At 39.5% G+C, this 19,495-nt stretch overlaps 1 protein-coding gene across 1 annotated transcript in view; it reads right to left on the bottom strand.

The window, feature by feature from the left end:
* Window positions 1-19,495, bottom strand: part of LOC124132698 (FRAS1-related extracellular matrix protein 2-like) — a 219,246-nt gene that overhangs the window by 16,854 nt on the left and 182,897 nt on the right. The window contains exons 10-17 of the mRNA XM_046496760.2: window positions 17,641-17,838; window positions 10,572-10,736; window positions 8,480-8,662; window positions 8,005-8,132; window positions 7,372-7,524; window positions 3,843-4,050; window positions 1,638-1,802; window positions 389-683 (exon numbers count right to left, since the gene is read on the bottom strand). Of these exons, the coding sequence (XP_046352716.2) occupies window positions 389-683; window positions 1,638-1,802; window positions 3,843-4,050; window positions 7,372-7,524; window positions 8,005-8,132; window positions 8,480-8,662; window positions 10,572-10,736; window positions 17,641-17,838 (1,495 nt within the window). The remainder of the gene's footprint in view (window positions 1-388; window positions 684-1,637; window positions 1,803-3,842; window positions 4,051-7,371; window positions 7,525-8,004; window positions 8,133-8,479; window positions 8,663-10,571; window positions 10,737-17,640; window positions 17,839-19,495) is intronic.

The following is a 19,495-nucleotide window of genomic DNA, read 5'->3' as shown; positions in this document are numbered from 1 at the left end:
TGATGAAGAGGTTGGTCAGGGGGGGTTTATTGGAGTGGGGCGCTGAATACGGTAAACAGCGTTCCCTAAAATTATCCCATCAACAAAAGAGAAAAGTTCTCCCCTTTGAGTGAGTGAGTATGGTTTTACGCCGCTTTTAGCAATATTCCAGCAATATCATGGCGGGGGACACCAGAAATGGGCTTGACACATTGTACCCATGTCGGGAATCGAACCCGGGTCTTCGGCATGGCGTGCCAAGGCTTTAATCACTAGGCTACTCGACCGCCCCTTCTCCGCTTTGAGATATAAGAAGATGAAAGATCTTTCCTTCAGAGTTTGTTATATTTGGAAATGTACTGAACCATGTAATTATCTTTTATGTTAAATACAGTATGTGAGATCTTACCTGTAGAACCTGAGGGTTGGTTTCGATCTGATGTCTGCGCTGTACTGATACGGCTCTGTCTCGCCGATGATGTTGGGGTTCTTGGTGGCGTTGGTGATGAAACCATACTCAGTCTCGTACTCATCAAAGTCGAGCAGGTTGGAGCAACGATGTGTGGCCACACGCGTGCCGTCTCGGCTCAGCGTCAGTTCGAAGTTAGACAGTTGTCGGGTAGATACTATCGGCAGCATGCCATCTCGGTGTGGGACTGTCACGGCAACACGGACCTTGTTGGGGTACTTAGGATCATCCGGACCTGGATTAAAGAGCACAGCACATTTTAGTCACCCCTGCTTGTGGCTCAAGATTTCAGTCATTACTGATCAACCAGTGAAGAGCGGGGGTAGAACTGGTCTTCAGCAACCCATGCTTGACGTAAAAGGCAACCCATGCTTGTTGTAAGAGGCGACTAACGGGATCCTGTGGTCAGGCTTGCTGACTTGGTTGATGCATGCCTTGATTAATGCTCATGATGTCATCACTGGATTGTCTGGTCCAGACTCGATTATTTACAGACAGCTGTCATATAGCTGGAATATTGCTGAGTGTGGTGTTAAACAACAAATAAACAAACAAACATTACTGATCCTTTGTCAACTGTTCATCATTGTAAATCTGATATTATAGTTGCTGCATATTGTGTTAACAAGTAGAGTGAGTGAGTAAATGTTTTTCAACAGCAGGCAGCAATATTCCAGATATATTACTGCGGCAAACCAGTGACTGAAAGCATGAGCAACGATCCACAACATTATCATTACCAACAAGACAAGCATTGGTTCCAAGGGACCCGCTCTGAACCAAAATCTCCACCAGGGCCCCATTTCTTAGCGCTATGACTATCATAAAGCCTATGTTAAAGTAAGATAATTACGATCATCTAACACTAAGATGGTTTAGTAGAACAGGTGAGGTCCGTTGTGTCCAAGATTATTGCACTTATACAGCGACGTGTGTACAATATACTGACTCCGAGCCGACCAGTCCTTGTTTTAGACCCTTAATGCCAAGCGCCAGACAGGGTAACAAGTGCCATCATTTAACGTCTTTTGGTATGACGCGGCCTGGGATCGAACCATGACCCTTGAGCTCAGTTAATCAATTGCTCAGTGATAAGAAAATGTATTTTTGGTCATAAATATATAATATATAATATATAATATATAATATATAATATATAATATCAGACAAGTTCTCTCCCAGCACCTACCTGTGTATCGGACTTTGGCTGTAAATGGCTCGGCGCCAATGGAGTTCATCTCCTGCGGTTCACAGATTCCCATGTCGGTGTTGACTGTGACCGGCTCACTGAGGAGCTCGAGGCCGGGGTCACCGTCGGTGTTGACAGCACGGGCTCCACACTGGATCCTGCTGCCTGGAACACACAAACATCAGTCTGTCTCACAGCCCTCAAACCATACTTCCCCTTCCTCCCAGCCCTGGCATGTATATATAGCCCCATAGGAAGGAAGTGAGTGAGTGAGTGAGTTTGGTTTAATGCCGCTTTTAACAGTATTCCAGTTATATCGCGTGTCAGCTTAATGTGGGAGGAAAGCCTGAAGTGATGCAGGTATGAGACGTGTACCACTTAAGTGAAACCCAAGAGCACGGGTATGGTGCTGACAAACATAGAAACATAATCGGGGCGAACCGGGATTCGAACCCACAATCATAGCTTTCTGGCATGCCCAGGGACGCAACTCTGCACAGCGAATCGCGGTGCCTTAGACGACTGTGCCACCCGTGCCCCCCAGCCCTATAAGAAGAAAGTCTAGATTTTCCACAAGTTAATTAATGGTTTAAGGTTCTTTATCAATTTAAATATAGTTGCTTGTTTCTATCAAAACTACACAATTTCAGAGCCTATTAAAGGGTTGGTCTAGGACAAAATGTATGGCTAGAAAATCCTCATTCAAACATGTTTTTTGGCTCTGAAATATAATAACGTGAAGTTCATACCCTATATGATTTTACTACCGAAACAATCACATGACCACAAAACTGATGTGCATAGATGTATGAATGACACATTTTGATGTCAATAGCTTATAGACTACTTCCACAATTTGTGGATAAAATACGTACTATATCAGTTTCACAGTTTATGATCACAGAAATCAAACTTCGCCATTCATATGTAGTTTGAAGCTAACTCTATGAAAGATAACACAAAACTCACACAAAATAAAAGTCATAAATTTACTTGTTAAAATCTTGTTGTAAGGTTAAATTTAACAACAAACTTGGACATGATCAAAATCATACATCTATAAGATATGTTCAAAAGACATCATCTTCATAAGCTAAGAGGTTTCACAGGAAATGTAAAACATATCAAAGTTTATAACAGATACACACAAAATATTTAAGGAAATAAGCAGCCATTAAAAAATATTCTCAATATTTAAAGACTAAAAGTAATAATTGTTGTTACAAAGTGACAAGGGTCTGCTCCATAAGGCAGTAAAATGTGAAACATCGTAAACTGTCCAGATTTTTACTGGATCACAGCATTTATTTTCGTGAGTCACATACATAGTAACTGTTTTCCTGTACGCCACCCATACCCTTCTCAGAAAGAAACACTGAGAATGTTTATGGCCAGTTAAGCTCTAATAAAACCAAACCAGTAGTTGCAGAAAGCCTCGAGATAATCTTGATGTAATATCAAATACCATTTGACCGAAACACAAGACAACACTCATCTTTTAGTGAGTACCAGACAATGCTGACACCCTTCAAGGAGCAATTAACTGAATTGTTCAGACATATTGAATTCTATCTGAACCACCTCATGCCTCAGGGGTCATGTCAAAGGCTGGTTTCATCATATTAATCAAATCAATTTGTTACATTTATGTTGGATGAAAAATCCATATATCAATGTCTGAATGAGTTACATAAATAAACATGTAGTTGCCTGTCAATTACATAAATGAGGATTCTTTGAAGAGTGAGTGAGTGAGTATGGTTTTATGCCGCTTTAGCAATAATCCAGCAATATCACGGCGGGGGACACCGGAAAATGGGCTTCACACATTGTACCCATCTGGGGTCTTTGGCGTGACTAGCCAACGCTTTGACCACTAGGCTACCCCACCGCCCCTTCAGCCATACACAAACATGTGTTTTTGCAACAGCTACTATGATAAATAAATTGAGATTTGAAAACCATCATGGTTTCAGATGCTTCCAAAAATTACTTAACAAGAAATTGAGTGGTCCTGGCAGTTAGAACTGTGAGGGGTTATTGGACCTCAACAAAAAATATGGAACATGCATATATTGAATTTGTTTTGAATGAGCAAATATTTGGAAATTTGGGATAACTTCCATTATTAATGAGATTATATATTTTTAGATGGTCCCTACTCTAAAAAGAATGAGAAAGTTGTACAATAAAGAATTGACTTACCACCAGAGAAGTAGATACTGTCCAGGGCGATGCCTTTAGTAGATGCAAAGTAAGTGTTGGATGACACGTCTTTGAGGTCACTGGACACACCATCCGCACCCGTGGGTGCCGAGGTCCGCCATCGGAACAGAGTCAGGGTGTTGTTGATGCCTTCCTTGGAGCAGAGCTCTCCTGTCTTCAGGAAGTCTGGGTGTTTGGGGTTGCAGGGCTGGAGACAGGAGGGAGGGATATACAGTGAGTGAGTGAGTGAGTGAGTGAGTGAGTGAGTGAGTGAGTGAGTGAGTGAGTGAGTGAGTGAGTGAGTGAGTGAGTGAGTGAGTGAGTGATTGATTTGGGTTTAACACCATCTTTTAAACAGTATAGCAGTTATATCACGGTGTGTCAATATAATGTGGGAGAAAAGCCCAAAGTGATGCAGGTCTCAGACGTTTACCACTTTGGTGAAACCCACAAGCACGGGTATGGTGCAGACAAACCTAGAATCACAATTGCCATGTTCGTCGTAAGAGGCCACTATCAATAAAAACACATTTATTTTATTTTTTTATCATTTTTGGTAAGATTAAGGGCAGGCACTCTGTAGAGTAGGGAAATTGGCGGGGCTATGAGTATTATTGAAACTTATATTTTTTTTTTCAGAGATGACTTATAATATGCAATATGTGGATATTCTACATTCCCAAAGAGGCATAAAGATTCGGGGTAGAATAGGTCTTCAGCAACCCATGCTTGCCGTAAGAGGCGACTAACGGGATCGGCTGGTCAGGCTCACTGACTTGGTTGATGCATGTCAACATATCCCAATTGCATAGATGTTCATGATGTCAATCACTGGATTGTCTGGTCAAGATTTGATTATTTACAGACCCCCGTCATATAGCTGGAATATTGCTGAGTGCAGCGTTAAACAACAAACATTTAAAACTCTAAAAATATATAATTCTGATAAAACCAAACAACTCCATCTAAATTGAAAAGGAGCCCCAGTGAGATAGGAGATTCCGAATCTGTCGAAAATATGGACTTGCTTTATTCAGGGATAAATATAGTCTTGCTTTATTTAGGGAAAGAAGTACTATGGCAAAGAAAATAATATGGTTGCGGGACTGTTCCACAGACTGTGGAATGTCCAAGTTCAGCAGGTGCTTGACCACCCTGCCTGTACTTAAGTGGCTGGTAACAAAAATGACCTAGTCCATCACAGTTGCATGAGGGAGCAATGTGTGGGAACATTTTCCAACAAGAATGAATGCATTCTTTGTGTTTTCCTTTGAGATATTTGTTTTTCTACATGTTTACAAAAAAATCTGTCTACAGGATACAGGCTTCATGAAGGCTTGAGTTCCCAATCCACAGGTTTTCATTGACATGGGAGTGATAGTGTTTCCATTGTGAAATGTGATACAAAGTTCCAACAATGTTACACTTTAGTTCTGGCGTAATTGAAGGCACAGTCATGAAATGGGATACAGGACAATATCATCCTCCAGTGAGGCTGTTGTGCCTCATTTAAACTTCCAGTAGATATGTAGAAATAAAGAGTGCTATTTGAACCTTGTAGAACATGCACATGAGGTGAGGTAAAATGGGGTTTAATGTCATGTTTCAGATTTTTACACTTGGTTGGTTGATTGGTTGGTTTGTTGTTTTACGCCGCACTCAGCAATATTCCAGCTATATGACGGTGGTCTGTAAATAATCGAATCTTGACCAGACAATCCAGTGATTAATATCATGAGCATCAATCCACGCAATTGGGATCGATGACATGCATCAACCAAGTCAGTGAGCCTGATCACCTGATCCCATTAGTCGCCTTTTACGACAAGCATAGTCGCCTTTTACGGCAAGTATGGGTTGCTGAAGACCTATTTTACCTCGGAATCTTCACGGGTCTTTTTACACTTATATGGCATTTTTATAGCATTGTGCATCGTGACGTACATGCACCTGGGTGTGTGTGTGTCTGCTTGTTCTAGTCCAGACTGATGCCGATATTATAGTGCTAGCCAATTGAGATATCATGCCGCAGTTTAACATGAATACCCCACTCTGACACAGTATACTGATCGAGCCAACCAGTCCTTGTTTTAGCCCCTTAATGCCGAGCGCCAGACAGGGTAACAACAAGTACCATCTTTTAACGTCTTTTGGTATTTGAGGCCGGGGATCAAACCCCCGAACTTCTGCTTTCCAAGTGGAGGCTCTAGCTACCACAAGACCATGGAGGAGGTGTCATACACTTGAGTTCATACTACTCACCATTGTTTTGTGATTGAGTGAGTGAGCATGGTTTAAGCATATTTCCAGCAATATCTTTGCATTGGTTTGTTTGCACGATTGATCATGAGAAGAGCAAGAGTGTAGTTTAAGGGGCAACAATACAAATTATTTTGCGATCCATGAAGATTCCGGGGTAGAACAAGTCTTCAGCAACCCACGCTTGCCGTAAAAGGCGACTATGCTTGTCGTAAGAGGCAACTAACAGGATCGGGTGGTCAGGCTCACTGGACTTGGTTGATGCATGTCATCAATCCTAATTTGCGTGGATCGATGCTCATGATATTAATCACTGGATTGTCTGGTCCATACTCGATTATTTACAGACCACCGTTATATAGCTGGAATATTGCTGAGTGCGATGTTAAACAACAAACCAACCACCCAACAAATAATTTTGCCACTGTTAAAAATATCAAGACAGAGGAACCAAAAGTCAGTAGTCAATAACACAAGCAATAATCCACAGATTCAGGGTACAACAATGTTGTTTCTCATGGTAATCCAGCAAAAAAAAAAGCAGTCATTATTACCACTCAACTCTGATTTATCACAAAAACATACTGAGACCGATTCTGCTCCTGAATCCCAATAAGGAAGTCCTTCAGTCATATGGAGAGATTTTTGATTCTCTTTTAGGCACGATTAAGCAGCATGTCTGTTTTAGTATGGGAATTACGATAGCTGTATTTAAGATCTCTTTGTGGAACAAGGCCCTGGAACCATTTTCACAAAGTGATCATAGCACTATGACTATCGTAAGCCTATGTTAACGTATGGGAGCTAAGATAGCTGTATTTAATATATTTCTGTGGAACAAGGCTCTGGAACCATTTTCACAAAGTGATCATATTGTAAGACTATGTTTAAGTATGGGTGTTAAGATAGTTGCATTTCATATCTCTTTGTGGAACAAGGCTCTGGGACTATTTTCACAAAGTGATCAAAGCTTATGACTATCGCAAATCTATGTTAGAGTAGGGAAGTTACGATCATCGTAGGGCTAAGGTTGCTTTGTGCAAGTGGACCCTGGGTCAGTAGTTGAGTGAGTGATTGAGTGAGTGAGTATGGTTTTATGCCGCTTTTAGCAATATTCCAGCAATATCACGGCAGGGCACACCAGAAATGGGGTTCACACATTGTACCCATGTCGGGAATCGAACCCGTGTCTTTGGCGTGATGAGCGGACGCTTTAACCACTAGGCTACCTGACCCCCCTGGATCAGCAGTGAAGCTGTCATCTACTCACTGTAACACAGACGACAGGGTAGCCCTGTATGGGGCTGCGCAGGGTGTCGGTGACACTGTCATAGTCTCGGAGTGACACCACAGCAGGGCGTGACGGGAACGTCACATCAGCTACTTTCACTCTCTCCTCAATGAACACCATCACTTTAGGATTCTGAAAAAAATAATTCAACAGTCAGACACTGTATTGAACAAATGTGAAAACAGAAGAGGAACAGAAGTCAGAAGTCGCTAATCTGCTTAAAATTTGTTTAATTGGTTAATTTTCTTGCTAATTATGCCATAAGAATATAAACATTTTCAGAGATGACTTGAGGTTAATTTAATAAAAATACACTGGAAATGAAAGTCTCAACAAAATTACAAAAGTGAAAATTTTACATTGAGTTGTATACTTATATACTATGCATAGTGTGAGATAGGTTATGTAAAAAAATATAAAATGTTAATGTTTATCAAAATCTTTTGCATTTCTTCTTCTTTCAAATGATTTTGTAAGATTTAAAAAGAAGAAGTTTATGTTTCTGCTACAAATTTAACAAATCAAGTACAATATCCTCGAAGTAAATTAAAAGTTTTTTCAACTGTCGACCATGTCTAGTTTGGAACAGTGTGCACCACAGGGGACACTCACCTTGATCTCCGCGACACCACTTTTGTGTTTGAGATGGACAGTGAATACCTCTCTCATCTCCTTTTTCCCATCATGCAATATCTCGATCTCAACTTCCTGTCTCGACACATTTTTGCCAAATGTCAGCACTGAAGTAAAACATTCATTGAATAATAAACCTCTAAAACACGAGATATGCCGCAATGATTGTTTACACTTCAAAAACTTTAACTAAACCTATTAATATCAGTGACATGTATAGGCATAAGTAATAAGGTGTATCTCCAGAATTAATAAACACAGGCTGATGATCTGATACCTTTGAGTGAGTGAGTTTGATTTTACACCGCTTTCAGCAATATTCCAGCAATATCACGGCGGGGGACACCAGAAATTGGCATCACACATTGTACTCATGTCGGGAATCAAACCCGGGTCTTCGGCGTGACGAGCGGACGCTTAAACCACTAGGCTACCCGACCGCCCTGATACCTACCTTTGAAGATGCCATTGTAGTCTTTGCCAGCATCAGCTGATCCATCCTTGGTGTTGACAGTGACGACAGCCGTCTCTCCTATGTCTCCGACACGAATCACTGGTATCTTCACGATGGACGTCTCTTCCTTAAACATGGGCTCCTTCACCACAAACTTGGTCTTCTCAAACATGACCACAGATTCTGAAGGACAACAAATGTTATACAATAGTAATATCATTGTTTGTTTGGATTGTTGTTTAACGTTGCAGTCAGCAGTATTCCAGTAATATCACACAGCACCCTGTAAATAATCAAGGTCAGACATACCAGAGGTTATAAAAACATGTGCTTACACATTGAAATCATTTTAAAAATAAAATTAAATAAAGTTTATACAAAATTAACCATTATAAGTTGTAGGCGAGTGGTATAAAACCTAAAGAGGGACACATAAAACCCCATGTACCCTGAGGGATCCTGCTACAATGAATTTATCTTACCAACATGTTTCGATATAACATTGTAAAAGAATTCCAACAAATTCAAAATTTATAGAAAACAGTTGTTCGATTGAGCTGAGTTATGTGATTTTCATTGACTTGGGAAAAGCGTTCTACTTTTTGCTTCTGCCTCTCAGAAATTCACGTGCAACCTGACTTGCTCGTGGCGGGGTATAAGAGATCTATTCCTCCGCTGAGAAATTTATTACACTCCAAGGCGGGTTACACAGTTTCAGTGAGTGAGTATGATTTTACGCCGCTTTTAGCAATATTCCAGCAATATCATGGCGGGGGACACCAGAAATAGGCTTCAGACATTGTACCCATGTCGGGAATCGAACCCGGGTCTTCGGCGTGACAAGCGAACGCTTTAACCACAAGGCTACCCGACCGCCCTACACAGTTTCATCAATATCGCAAGTACCAATCAGATCTCATCATTCTGCCATGGAGGTATGATAAAGCGTGTTATTCTTTGTTATAGTTACATGATCTTTGGTTAATATACAGGTTGACCCAGGTGTGAAAATTTCCATTGTGTTGCATCAATCCTCCACCATGTAGTTTTGTTTGTGTAGATTGCATGTGAACATTTCAATCAAAACTAAAGCCATAACATTCATGTGTCGCGACTTATCTCAAAGTTCATCCTTTTTTTTTTCACATACCAATAGCAGCCAAACAAAATAAAAGATAATTGAGTTTGGGCTGATTTTTCCTGTGATAAACTTTACAAGCTTCTCGAACCTGGCACTTCCCCAATACAAGAGACTGTGAAACTGAGGTGTACCCTCCATTATGCACGTTCTCATACATATTTCACTCACAGGGGTAATAAACAGACTCGTTACGCTGACTGCTACAAATGACATTACGGTTGTTTTTCCGACATTACTTTCTGTAATGATCGTTCTGCCAAAACAGATGTGCAGATGAGCGTGAGAGGATGTATTATAATTAAGAAACTTCCTATATATTAGGTAAAAAAAATCAAAATGACGGGTATTTATCACCGACGGTCAAGATTGCTTTGACAATAAATGGCAATTGAAATGGCGCTGTCAGAAAATAACAACAACAATAATAATAACAACAACAACAACAACCAGGGCCAGATTATTATTTATCAATTTATTATTAAGAAGCTTAAAAAATTCCTGTACCATGCATTTTATTTGTAAAATTTTTCTATCTACTGACCAAATCTTTCACTATCAAAATCCATAAACCCCCAAAAAGAGAATCTGGTCTAAATGTGAGCAACCCAATCTGTACCATGAGAGTTTAAAGTGATGTTTCTATACTACACGTCTAACATGGAAGACGTATGTGCTATATGCCATAAACCACACTGACCACCCAAACCTCAGTCCCAAGTAAGAACTGAAGACTGTTCTCCACCATTCCCTGACATCATGTGGAATGATGGCTGCATGTATACAGTAATTGGGCTTAAAATGTATTTTGAAACCTAGAAGCATATAGTGCATTCAATGTTGGAGGTCTCACAAGTTATATGTATAAATCGGGAGATTTTTAACACTGGTTTATACCAGCCATCAAAACAGTATGTTTATTGTTGTAAGGACAACACTATCTAGTCAACTCACTATCTCCATTGTCCTTGACTGTGATGGTTGTGAAGTTCTTCTCTCCAATCTTGGCGATACCAAACCCTGGACTGAGCGGGTTGCCAAGTACTAGGCGGAACTTCTCGTCCTCCTCATAGATGCTGTCATTGGTCAGACGAACTTCACAGATCTTTTCGTATTCACCTTGAAAGTAACAAAATGACATTAATAATTTGAATAAACATATATTCTTTTCTAAATGGATTAAATTGGTTTCTATGATCACCACTGTATAGTTTGGCTAAATTATGTGTGTGAATGAAGATACTGGTGGTACTTTCCCTACAGTCATCCATTTTATCTTCCTGGATTCCATGGACTGCAAATGATTTTTTCAGCCTTTTTTAATACATAAATTTTATTTATCTGCCCCATACTAACACATATTGTTTTTTCATAAAAGTGGCCGAAAATGTTTTCTTACATTTAATCAAAGTGGGGGCAAGGGTGGCCCAGTAGTCTAAGGCCTCGCGATTTGCTGTGCAGAGTTGCGTCCCTTGGGCACGCCAGAAACCTATGATTGTGGGTTCGAATCCCGGTTTGCCCCGATTATGTTTCTAGGTTCATCAGCACCATACCCGTGCTTGTGGGTTTCACCAAAGTGGTAAACGTCTGAGACCTGCATCACATCGGGCTTTCCTCCCACATTAAGCTAACACTCTGCAATATAACTGGAATACTGTTAAAAGCGGCGTTAAACCCAACTCACACACTCACTCACTGTAATCAAAGTATTTTTCGCATGTATCCAATCCACTCCTAAAGACCAATGAGGTATCATTCCCATCGCTGTACAAATGATTCATTCTATAAAACTATACATTCATAAATTATGGATGAAGCATTGGATCCATTTTTATCATCACATTATACACAAAAACAAAGGATGCAATTTCTTTCCTTCGTGTAAAATTCCTGCAACTGAAACCAACCATATGTTGGCAAAGTTTTTTTAAGATTTATTTCTGAAGCAAACACAAAGGAGTAATTCATTCCCCCACACACATGTTCCATGTAAACATACATCCCACCAAGAGAGGAGGACTTCTCATCTTTGGCCTAATATAATGATTTCTACAGCCAGGCGGGCAAACGACATCCTAATCCAGATTACCATAGTTACCAAATTTGGCATCAAGAATAACAGAACCTTGAAGAGAGCAGAGGCTGTTTTCTGGAATGCAAGGCCTGTAGCAACCAGAGGATTTGATGATGACCTCAAAAGTCACAACTATTATCATCACAAGAGTTCTTATCTAAGCATGTTTGTTGTTTAATGCAGCACTCAGCAATATGATGGCAGCCAATAAATAATCAAGTCTGGTCACGGCAAAGTTGTGATTAATATTACATTGTTGTTTGGTTGTTTAATGCAGAACTCAGCAATATTCTGCCATATGATGGCGACTAGTTAATAATTGAATCTGGGCCAGACAGTTCAGTGATTGATATTGTGAGAAATGATTCATGTCGTCGGGGTGCGGTGACACGCAATCAACCAACTTGATAAAACAAAGCCTTGGAGAGCAGGAAATACATTGTAAATGGCAAATCATCTGTCTAGTGATGTTTTTTTTATCAAATTTCATACTTTTATTGACCACGTTTGTCAAATACGGTAATGTCAATAGCAGTCAGAGCATGAAATATGTCCAATACGGTAATGTCAATAGCAGTCAGAGCATGAAATATGTCCAATACGGTAATGTCAATAGCAGTCAGAGCATGAAATATGTCCAATACGGTAATGTCAATAGCAGTCAGAGCATGAAATATGTCAATAAGGTAATGTCAGTAGCAGTCAGAGCATGAAATATGTCCAATACGGTAATGTCAATAGCAGTCAGAGCATGAAATATGTCAATAAGGTAATGTCAATAGCAGTCAGAACATGAAATATGTCAATAAGGTAATGTCAATAGCAGTCAGAACATAAAATATGTCCAATACGGTAATGTCAATAGCAGTCAGAGCATGAAATATGTCCAATACGGTAATGTCAATAGCAGTCAGAACATGAAATATGTCAACCAAGGTAATGTCAATAGCAGTCAGAGCATGAAATATGTCCAATACGGTAATGTCAATACCATTCTTCAGTGAAATAAAGAGAGCTGTGTTTTGGCTTTAACTACATCTGTTTTCCATCTTGTTGAGTTTGAAAACAAAGACTGACAAAGATCCTCCACAGTGTGCCGCTCAAATGTGTAAGCCATTTATTTCCACATCCTATGAAAGGTTCGGTGTGCTATAAACATAAAGATACTCGCAGGAATTCAGAGAGACAGTTAGTCTATCTTGCCACTTCCCCTATTATCTGAAGGTCTCCGCAAACAGTTATAAACTTCAGAACAAATTGTTGATGGTCCTGACAGATCTGATGTTGTTTGCATACACATCTGTGTGTATACAAGGATGTAGATGAATCTGCCTGATGCAATAAACACTATAACATCCTACATCAACTTGTGTGAACAGCAGCTGAAACCATTATCCGTCAGATAAAATATTTGAAGATATTAAATCAAAATATGTTTGAAAAAGCTTAAAGCAAACTCGTCTGTCATACATGTTTATGTTTTTAAGATAGCTCTAATTTAGATGAAGTTAACACCACCTCAGTCATATTGTGATACGGATCGATGAAAATATTTTAAATTATCAAAAAACATTATATTGACTTCTTCGGTTAATCTGAAATTATCATTCAACAAGCATTTTTCGGTGAAATACATATAAACTAAAAGCCTTCACAAGAAGAACTAAGACAAAAGGTGAGCAGGCTCACTAATACCCCTGACACCAACATATTTCTAAGTTCAAAACATGAAAAAAGCAATATTTTCTTAGAAAATCCACTTGTCAAAATCAACCTTTGCACTGCATCTCTCCATTTGGTATGAAAACTGTATGGAAACCCAATTGGAAAAATCCATGAAGTAGTTTTTAAGTTATAGTTCGCATAAATGTTGAAGAAATAAAATATTCTAAGTTCAAAACATGAAAAAAATCATTTTTTGTTTTCAGAAAATACACATACTAAAAATAACCTTGCCACTGCACCGCTTTGATTAGTATGGAAATTAGTATGGTTCACTAAATTGGAAAGAATCCATGAAGTTGTTTTCTAATTATAGGACGCACAAATATTTTAGTAAACAAATTCTAAATAAAAACAATGGGGAAAAAAAGCTGTATTTTTCAGGAAATCCAAATATTGAAATCAAACTTTGCACTGCACCTCTCCTACACCAAGTTTGAAAAGAATCTATGTAGTATTTTCCAAGTTCTAGGTCACACAAAAAAATGTCCTCGGACGGACGGACTGACAGAATTCTTTGGTATAATCATAATCCCTACCCTTTTAGGTGGGGGGTATAATAATATTCAGATCAATATAATAATGTCATACCCTCATACCCTTAGACAATACTTAAAAATATTTTGACATTTCACTTTTCTAATATCAATAAATATATTTAAAAAGATAATTTCAATTTTAAAAACTGGACTTTCAAACACCAAAAAAATAGTGAGTAAATATGTTTGTAAGGTTCATGTTTATAGTACAGATACATAGAAGTAATACCCCTCAAAAACAATAATTAGCTGGAATTTTTTTAAATCAAACTCCAGGTAGTTTTTTCAGCATATCTCAGGGTAACATTTGCTTGGTAAATGCTGCTGAACAGCAACAACACACATATATCTCACCAAACTGCATTTTTGGCATGAAAAAGTGCACATTCTGCCACTTCCTGCACTCGGAACATTTGGGTCTGCACGTTTGCATTATTACACAGCGATCAGGTTGCATTCATTGCTCCATTCTCTTTTGAAAGCAAAACAGTTGCTCTGGAAGCAAATCATGTTTGTCTTATTTTTTAAAGGCAAGGTGATTGATGGTGTGGAAAGACAGTTCGGTGGTAATGGTTGTTTTACATTATCAGTTTGCATTTGTTTGTTTGTTGTTTAACGCCTTGCTCAGCAATATTCCAGGTATATGACGGCGGTCTGTAAATAATCGAGTCTGGACCAGACAATCCTGTGATTGACTTCATGAGCATAGATCCACACAATCAGGATAGGATGACATGCATCATCAACCAAGACAGCGAGTCTGACCACCCGATCCTGTTAGTCGCCTCTTACGGCAAGCATGGGTTGCTGAAGACCTATTCTACCCTGGATCTTCATGGGTCTTTGGGGATGTAGAACCACATATTACAAAAGAATAAGTCATCTCTGCAAAATTTATAACAGTTTCAATAATACTCATAGCCTCACCAATTTCTTAGTTAACAGATTTGCCTGTCCTTAATCTCACAAAAAACAATAAATAAAATAAAATAAATGTGGTTTGATTGTAATAATAGTCAAAATTTTATTTGAAGATATATTTTACTCATAAGATAAGGAAATAACCTCAAACCAACCCTGAGAATTCATTTGTTTGCCTACTCTTAAAAAAAAAAGTTCTTAGGAAATTGATCAAGAAAATAAGAAATAAACCTAGGCATACCTACTTTATAGACCAGAAATATTGTTTACATATTTCCCTTTGTTCCTAATTTCCTTTGCCATGTTATTGTACAAATGCACATACACCTAATTAGTCTTCCACCAAGCAGTAGGAAGTCTGTGATGATTGCAACAGGTGCTTCCCATTCCTCAAACGAAATGTCACTTCCCTGTTGTCCTAACATACTACTTCCCCTCGGTTTGCACAACTCATTATCTAACCGTTGCCAGAACAAACGTAGGTGTCTTACTCGGACACTGATCTTAATGTTTTCGCTTTCCAGCAGGGCGGATCCTGACACACGTGACTTGTACTTCAGAAGCCATTTTTTTTGTCCACACAGTGGGAGGGAAGCTGCATGGTGTTTTTGAAGCAAAGAGATCTAAGCAGCATATGTCCTGTCAGCGTACGCTCAACATGATATTGTTTTCATCAGAAACAAAGATCCCCAAATTTCTCTTTTGTCTTCCACCACGTTTAAACAAAGATGTTATTACGAGGAAAAACGCATAGCATATGCTGAATGTCATAAGCAACATTATAGTTTGTGGCAAGGTAAATAGGTTTTCTGCTGATCGTCAGTATTCTCTTTGTTTTGTCTGGACGAAATACACAAGGAAGAGGATATAATAATGCAGAATAAATATAGTCTGCCAAATTTTCTTTGAGATGAACATTCAGTTGGAAAGAGCGCCAGAAATACTCCCAAGCAATTATTCAGCTGGTTTCACTTGGAACAAGGTTTTGATGACTGATATTTTGGGAAAGGATATTTTCTCAGAATATAGATTTCAACTTTTCTGCATCGCTACCTGAAGACATAAAAAAAACTGTTGGATTTTTATGATTGGTAATTGTTTATAGCCGCAAACAGGATTATTCTAGCTATGTGATGGCAGACTGTAAATTTCGAGTCCGGCTCAGACAATCCAGTGATTGATATTGTGAACAACGATCCACACTGTCGAGATACAATGACACACTATAAACATCGACACCCTATTGACCAGGTAAAAAATATGGTTACCTGTAACGACCATCACTAGTTGCTGGTGATTTATTCTAACTCGGAATTCCCATGGAGGCACGGGTGGCCAAGTCGTCTAAAGCGCCACAATTCGCGGTGCAGTGTTGCGTCCCTTGGGCACGCCAGAAACCTATGATTGTGGGTTCAAATCCCGCTTCGCCCTGATTATGTTTCTAGGTTTGTCAGCACCATACCCGTGCTCGTGGGTTTCACCGAAGTGGTTAACATCTGAGACCTGCATCACTTGGGGCTTTCATCCCACATTAGGCTGACATGCCGTGATATAACTGGAATACAGTTAAAAGCGGCATTAAACCGAACTCACTCACTCGGAGTTCCCATGGTGTGGATTCTCAAATGGAGACCTTCTTTAATCCTGAATGGATATCACCTGAATATGGTGAAGAGTACACGAATACTGATTTACACTTTAAGAAATATTTGAGTGGGTGAGTGAGTTTGGATTTACGCAACTTTTAGCAATATTCCAGCAATATCATGGCAGGGAACACCAGAAATTGGCTTCACACACTGTACCCATGTGGGGAATCGAACCCAGGTCTTCGATGTGACGAGCAAACGCTTTAACCATTAGGCTACCCCACTGCCCCTTAGCAATATTTGAGGACAGGAACACAAAGAATAGGTTTACTGAATAAACCTGAGATTTGAGCATGAAGCTCAAACACAACCACCACTGGGCCATCCCACAAAGTATTGCTGGAAGTATTCTCAGGCTAATAGTGAAGCAATGCAGTCTTCTTCTTATCATTAACTCTTTCACAACATGCCGACATGTTTCACATGAACATGCATCATTGATATGTTTGGAACATCATTATATTTTCAACATATTTTCACATAAAGCATTAGTATAAGTTTGCTGATTAAGGCCGCACTCAGCAATATTCCAGCTATATGACGGCGGTCTGTATATAATCGAGTCTGGACCAGACAATCCAGTGACTGACATCATGAGCATCAATCCCCCAATTGGGATACAATGACATTCAATCAACAAAGTCACTGAGCCTGACCACCAAAGCCATACGTCGCCTCTTATGACTGGCAGAAGATGCTGGGAAGCAATTCTAACCCAAAATCCCCACGGGGCAATTTCTTGTTGTTGTTGTTGTTTTGTTGTTTAACGCAGCACTCAGCAATATTTCAGCTACATGATGGCGGGCGGTAAATAATCGAGTCTGGACCAGACAATCCAGTGATTGATATCACGAGCATCAATCCACGCAATTGGGATAGATAATATGCATCAACCAAGTCAGCGAGCCTGACCACCTGATCCCGTTAGTCACCTCTTACGACAAGCATAGTCGCCTTTTATGGCAAGCATGGGTTTCTGAAGACCTATTCTACCCCAGATCTTTTCACATAAAGACATTTCCAGAAGACATATTAATGTATACCAAAGGTTACTAGTTACTAACATGTTACTATTTTAAAGACAAGTTCCAAAACGTCTGAGCTAACAAGAGTCTTACCTGGCATGAAAGTAATCACGGAAGCATTGGTGTTAGGCCTCTCAAAATAGTCGTCCATGACCTTGGCAGTATCCTGACGCGTGTAGCAACGAACGGTTGACACGTGACTTGCATCACCCGATCTCACCACAAATGCCTTGACGGTGCCATCATTCTCAAAACTTTCATACTTGCTGTCCTTGAATTGCATGGAAGGAACTGAAAGATAATGGGTTGTTTGTAGTGTCTTCACAATATTCAATATTACTGCTTTTACATTTCACATTAAACAAATCAAAGAAGTGGATATTCAGTTAAAGAGACTTATTGCTGCTTTAATCAATATTTCACATGTTGTAATCATGTGAAGATTGTTGGTTGGTAGGTCTACTTAATTTCAAAATTTTTGAAGCCTTAAACAAACTGCAACCATTTATCTCAAGGTTGCAGCTTTATACATCAACCACTTCTATGACCAGATGCACAAAGTAATCTTAGTGCTAATGCCAGTTGAAGTCAATGTTGAAGTATAGGCGTAACAATAGTCTTTGTGATGAAAACCATTTTCTTAAATTGTGACCTGGAAAATATAAAGTCAGAAACAATTGCTGCTACACTGAAGGACCTCCATCAATGAGATCGAACTGCCCTTCAAGCCAGGTGAGCTACATAAAGGGGGCCAGCCATCTATCGAATTTGTTTGGTTGTTGTTTAATGCTGTACTCAGCATGTTCCAGCTATGTGACAGCTGCCTGTTAATAATCAAAATCTGGACCAGACAATCCAGTGATTGACATCATGAGCATCAATTCCCCCAATTGGGATACAATGACATTCAGTCAACCAAGTCACTGAGCCTGACCACCCAATCCATAAGTCGCCTCTTACGACTGGCAGAAGTTGCCTGGGAGCAATTCTAACCCAAATCCCTACAGGTGCAATATCTTGTTGTTGTTTTGTTGTTTAATGCCGCACTCAGCAATATTCCAACTATATGACGGTAGTCAGTAAATAATCGAGTCTGGACCAGACAATCCAGTGATTGATATCATGAGCATCAATCCACGTATTTGGGATTGATGATATGCATCAACCAAGTCAGCGAGCCCGACCACCTGATCCCGTTAGTCGCCTCTTACGACAAGCATAGTCACCTTTTACAACAAGCATGGGTTGCTGAAGACCTATGGGGCCATATCTATCAAAATGCTTTGGGGTGAGTGAGTGCAAGGAGTACCAGCATAAGCATATGTTGGCTGCGTAACCATTTAGTTACATCAAATCAGATTCTGTGTGTTTTGACAATGTCTCAATAGCAGGTGTTGTCTCAATAACAGTTATGTCGGCAACGAAAAATAAATGTCATGCCATTCTCATGGATGTAGCTATTGCTCTACCAGCATGTATTTTAACTTCCATTCCCAAAACTAATTTCTGTAACAAGCCCAAATTGCTACACAAATTGCTATAAAAAATAGATTCACATGAAATCTAATGAATCATTACATGGCAGTGTTTCTGTATCGCAAATGCACATGCGTCGGTGGTTGAAACATGACAGCAGTTTTGTTGTTACAGTAACGCAAATTTCAGAAACGAATATTTTGAACTCCCACGATGCACCTGCAAGACGACAACTGAGAAAACAAACAGTTTTCAAAAAACAACACTAAATCGTGAATGAAGCAGATGGTGACCTCAAAATTGTTTTTCTTCAGTACACAGGTTTCCGCTACTTTTAATGACTCACATAGATTCAGTACAATGATCTTAAATCACGATCCAAAGGAAACGGTGAGTGAGTTGGATTTAACGTCATTTGGAACAGTATAACCCTTGTCAGCTTCATGTTGGAAGAAAGTCCAAGGGATATGTC

The sequence above is a fragment of the Haliotis rufescens genome, unplaced genomic scaffold (assembly GCF_023055435.1).
Source record: "Haliotis rufescens isolate VD_foot unplaced genomic scaffold, xgHalRufe1.0.p SCAF_7, whole genome shotgun sequence".
Taxonomy (NCBI): Eukaryota; Metazoa; Mollusca; class Gastropoda; order Lepetellida; family Haliotidae; genus Haliotis; species Haliotis rufescens.
The sequence above is the reverse complement of the archived record's forward strand: the minus strand, read 5'-3'. Positions and strand labels throughout refer to the sequence as shown.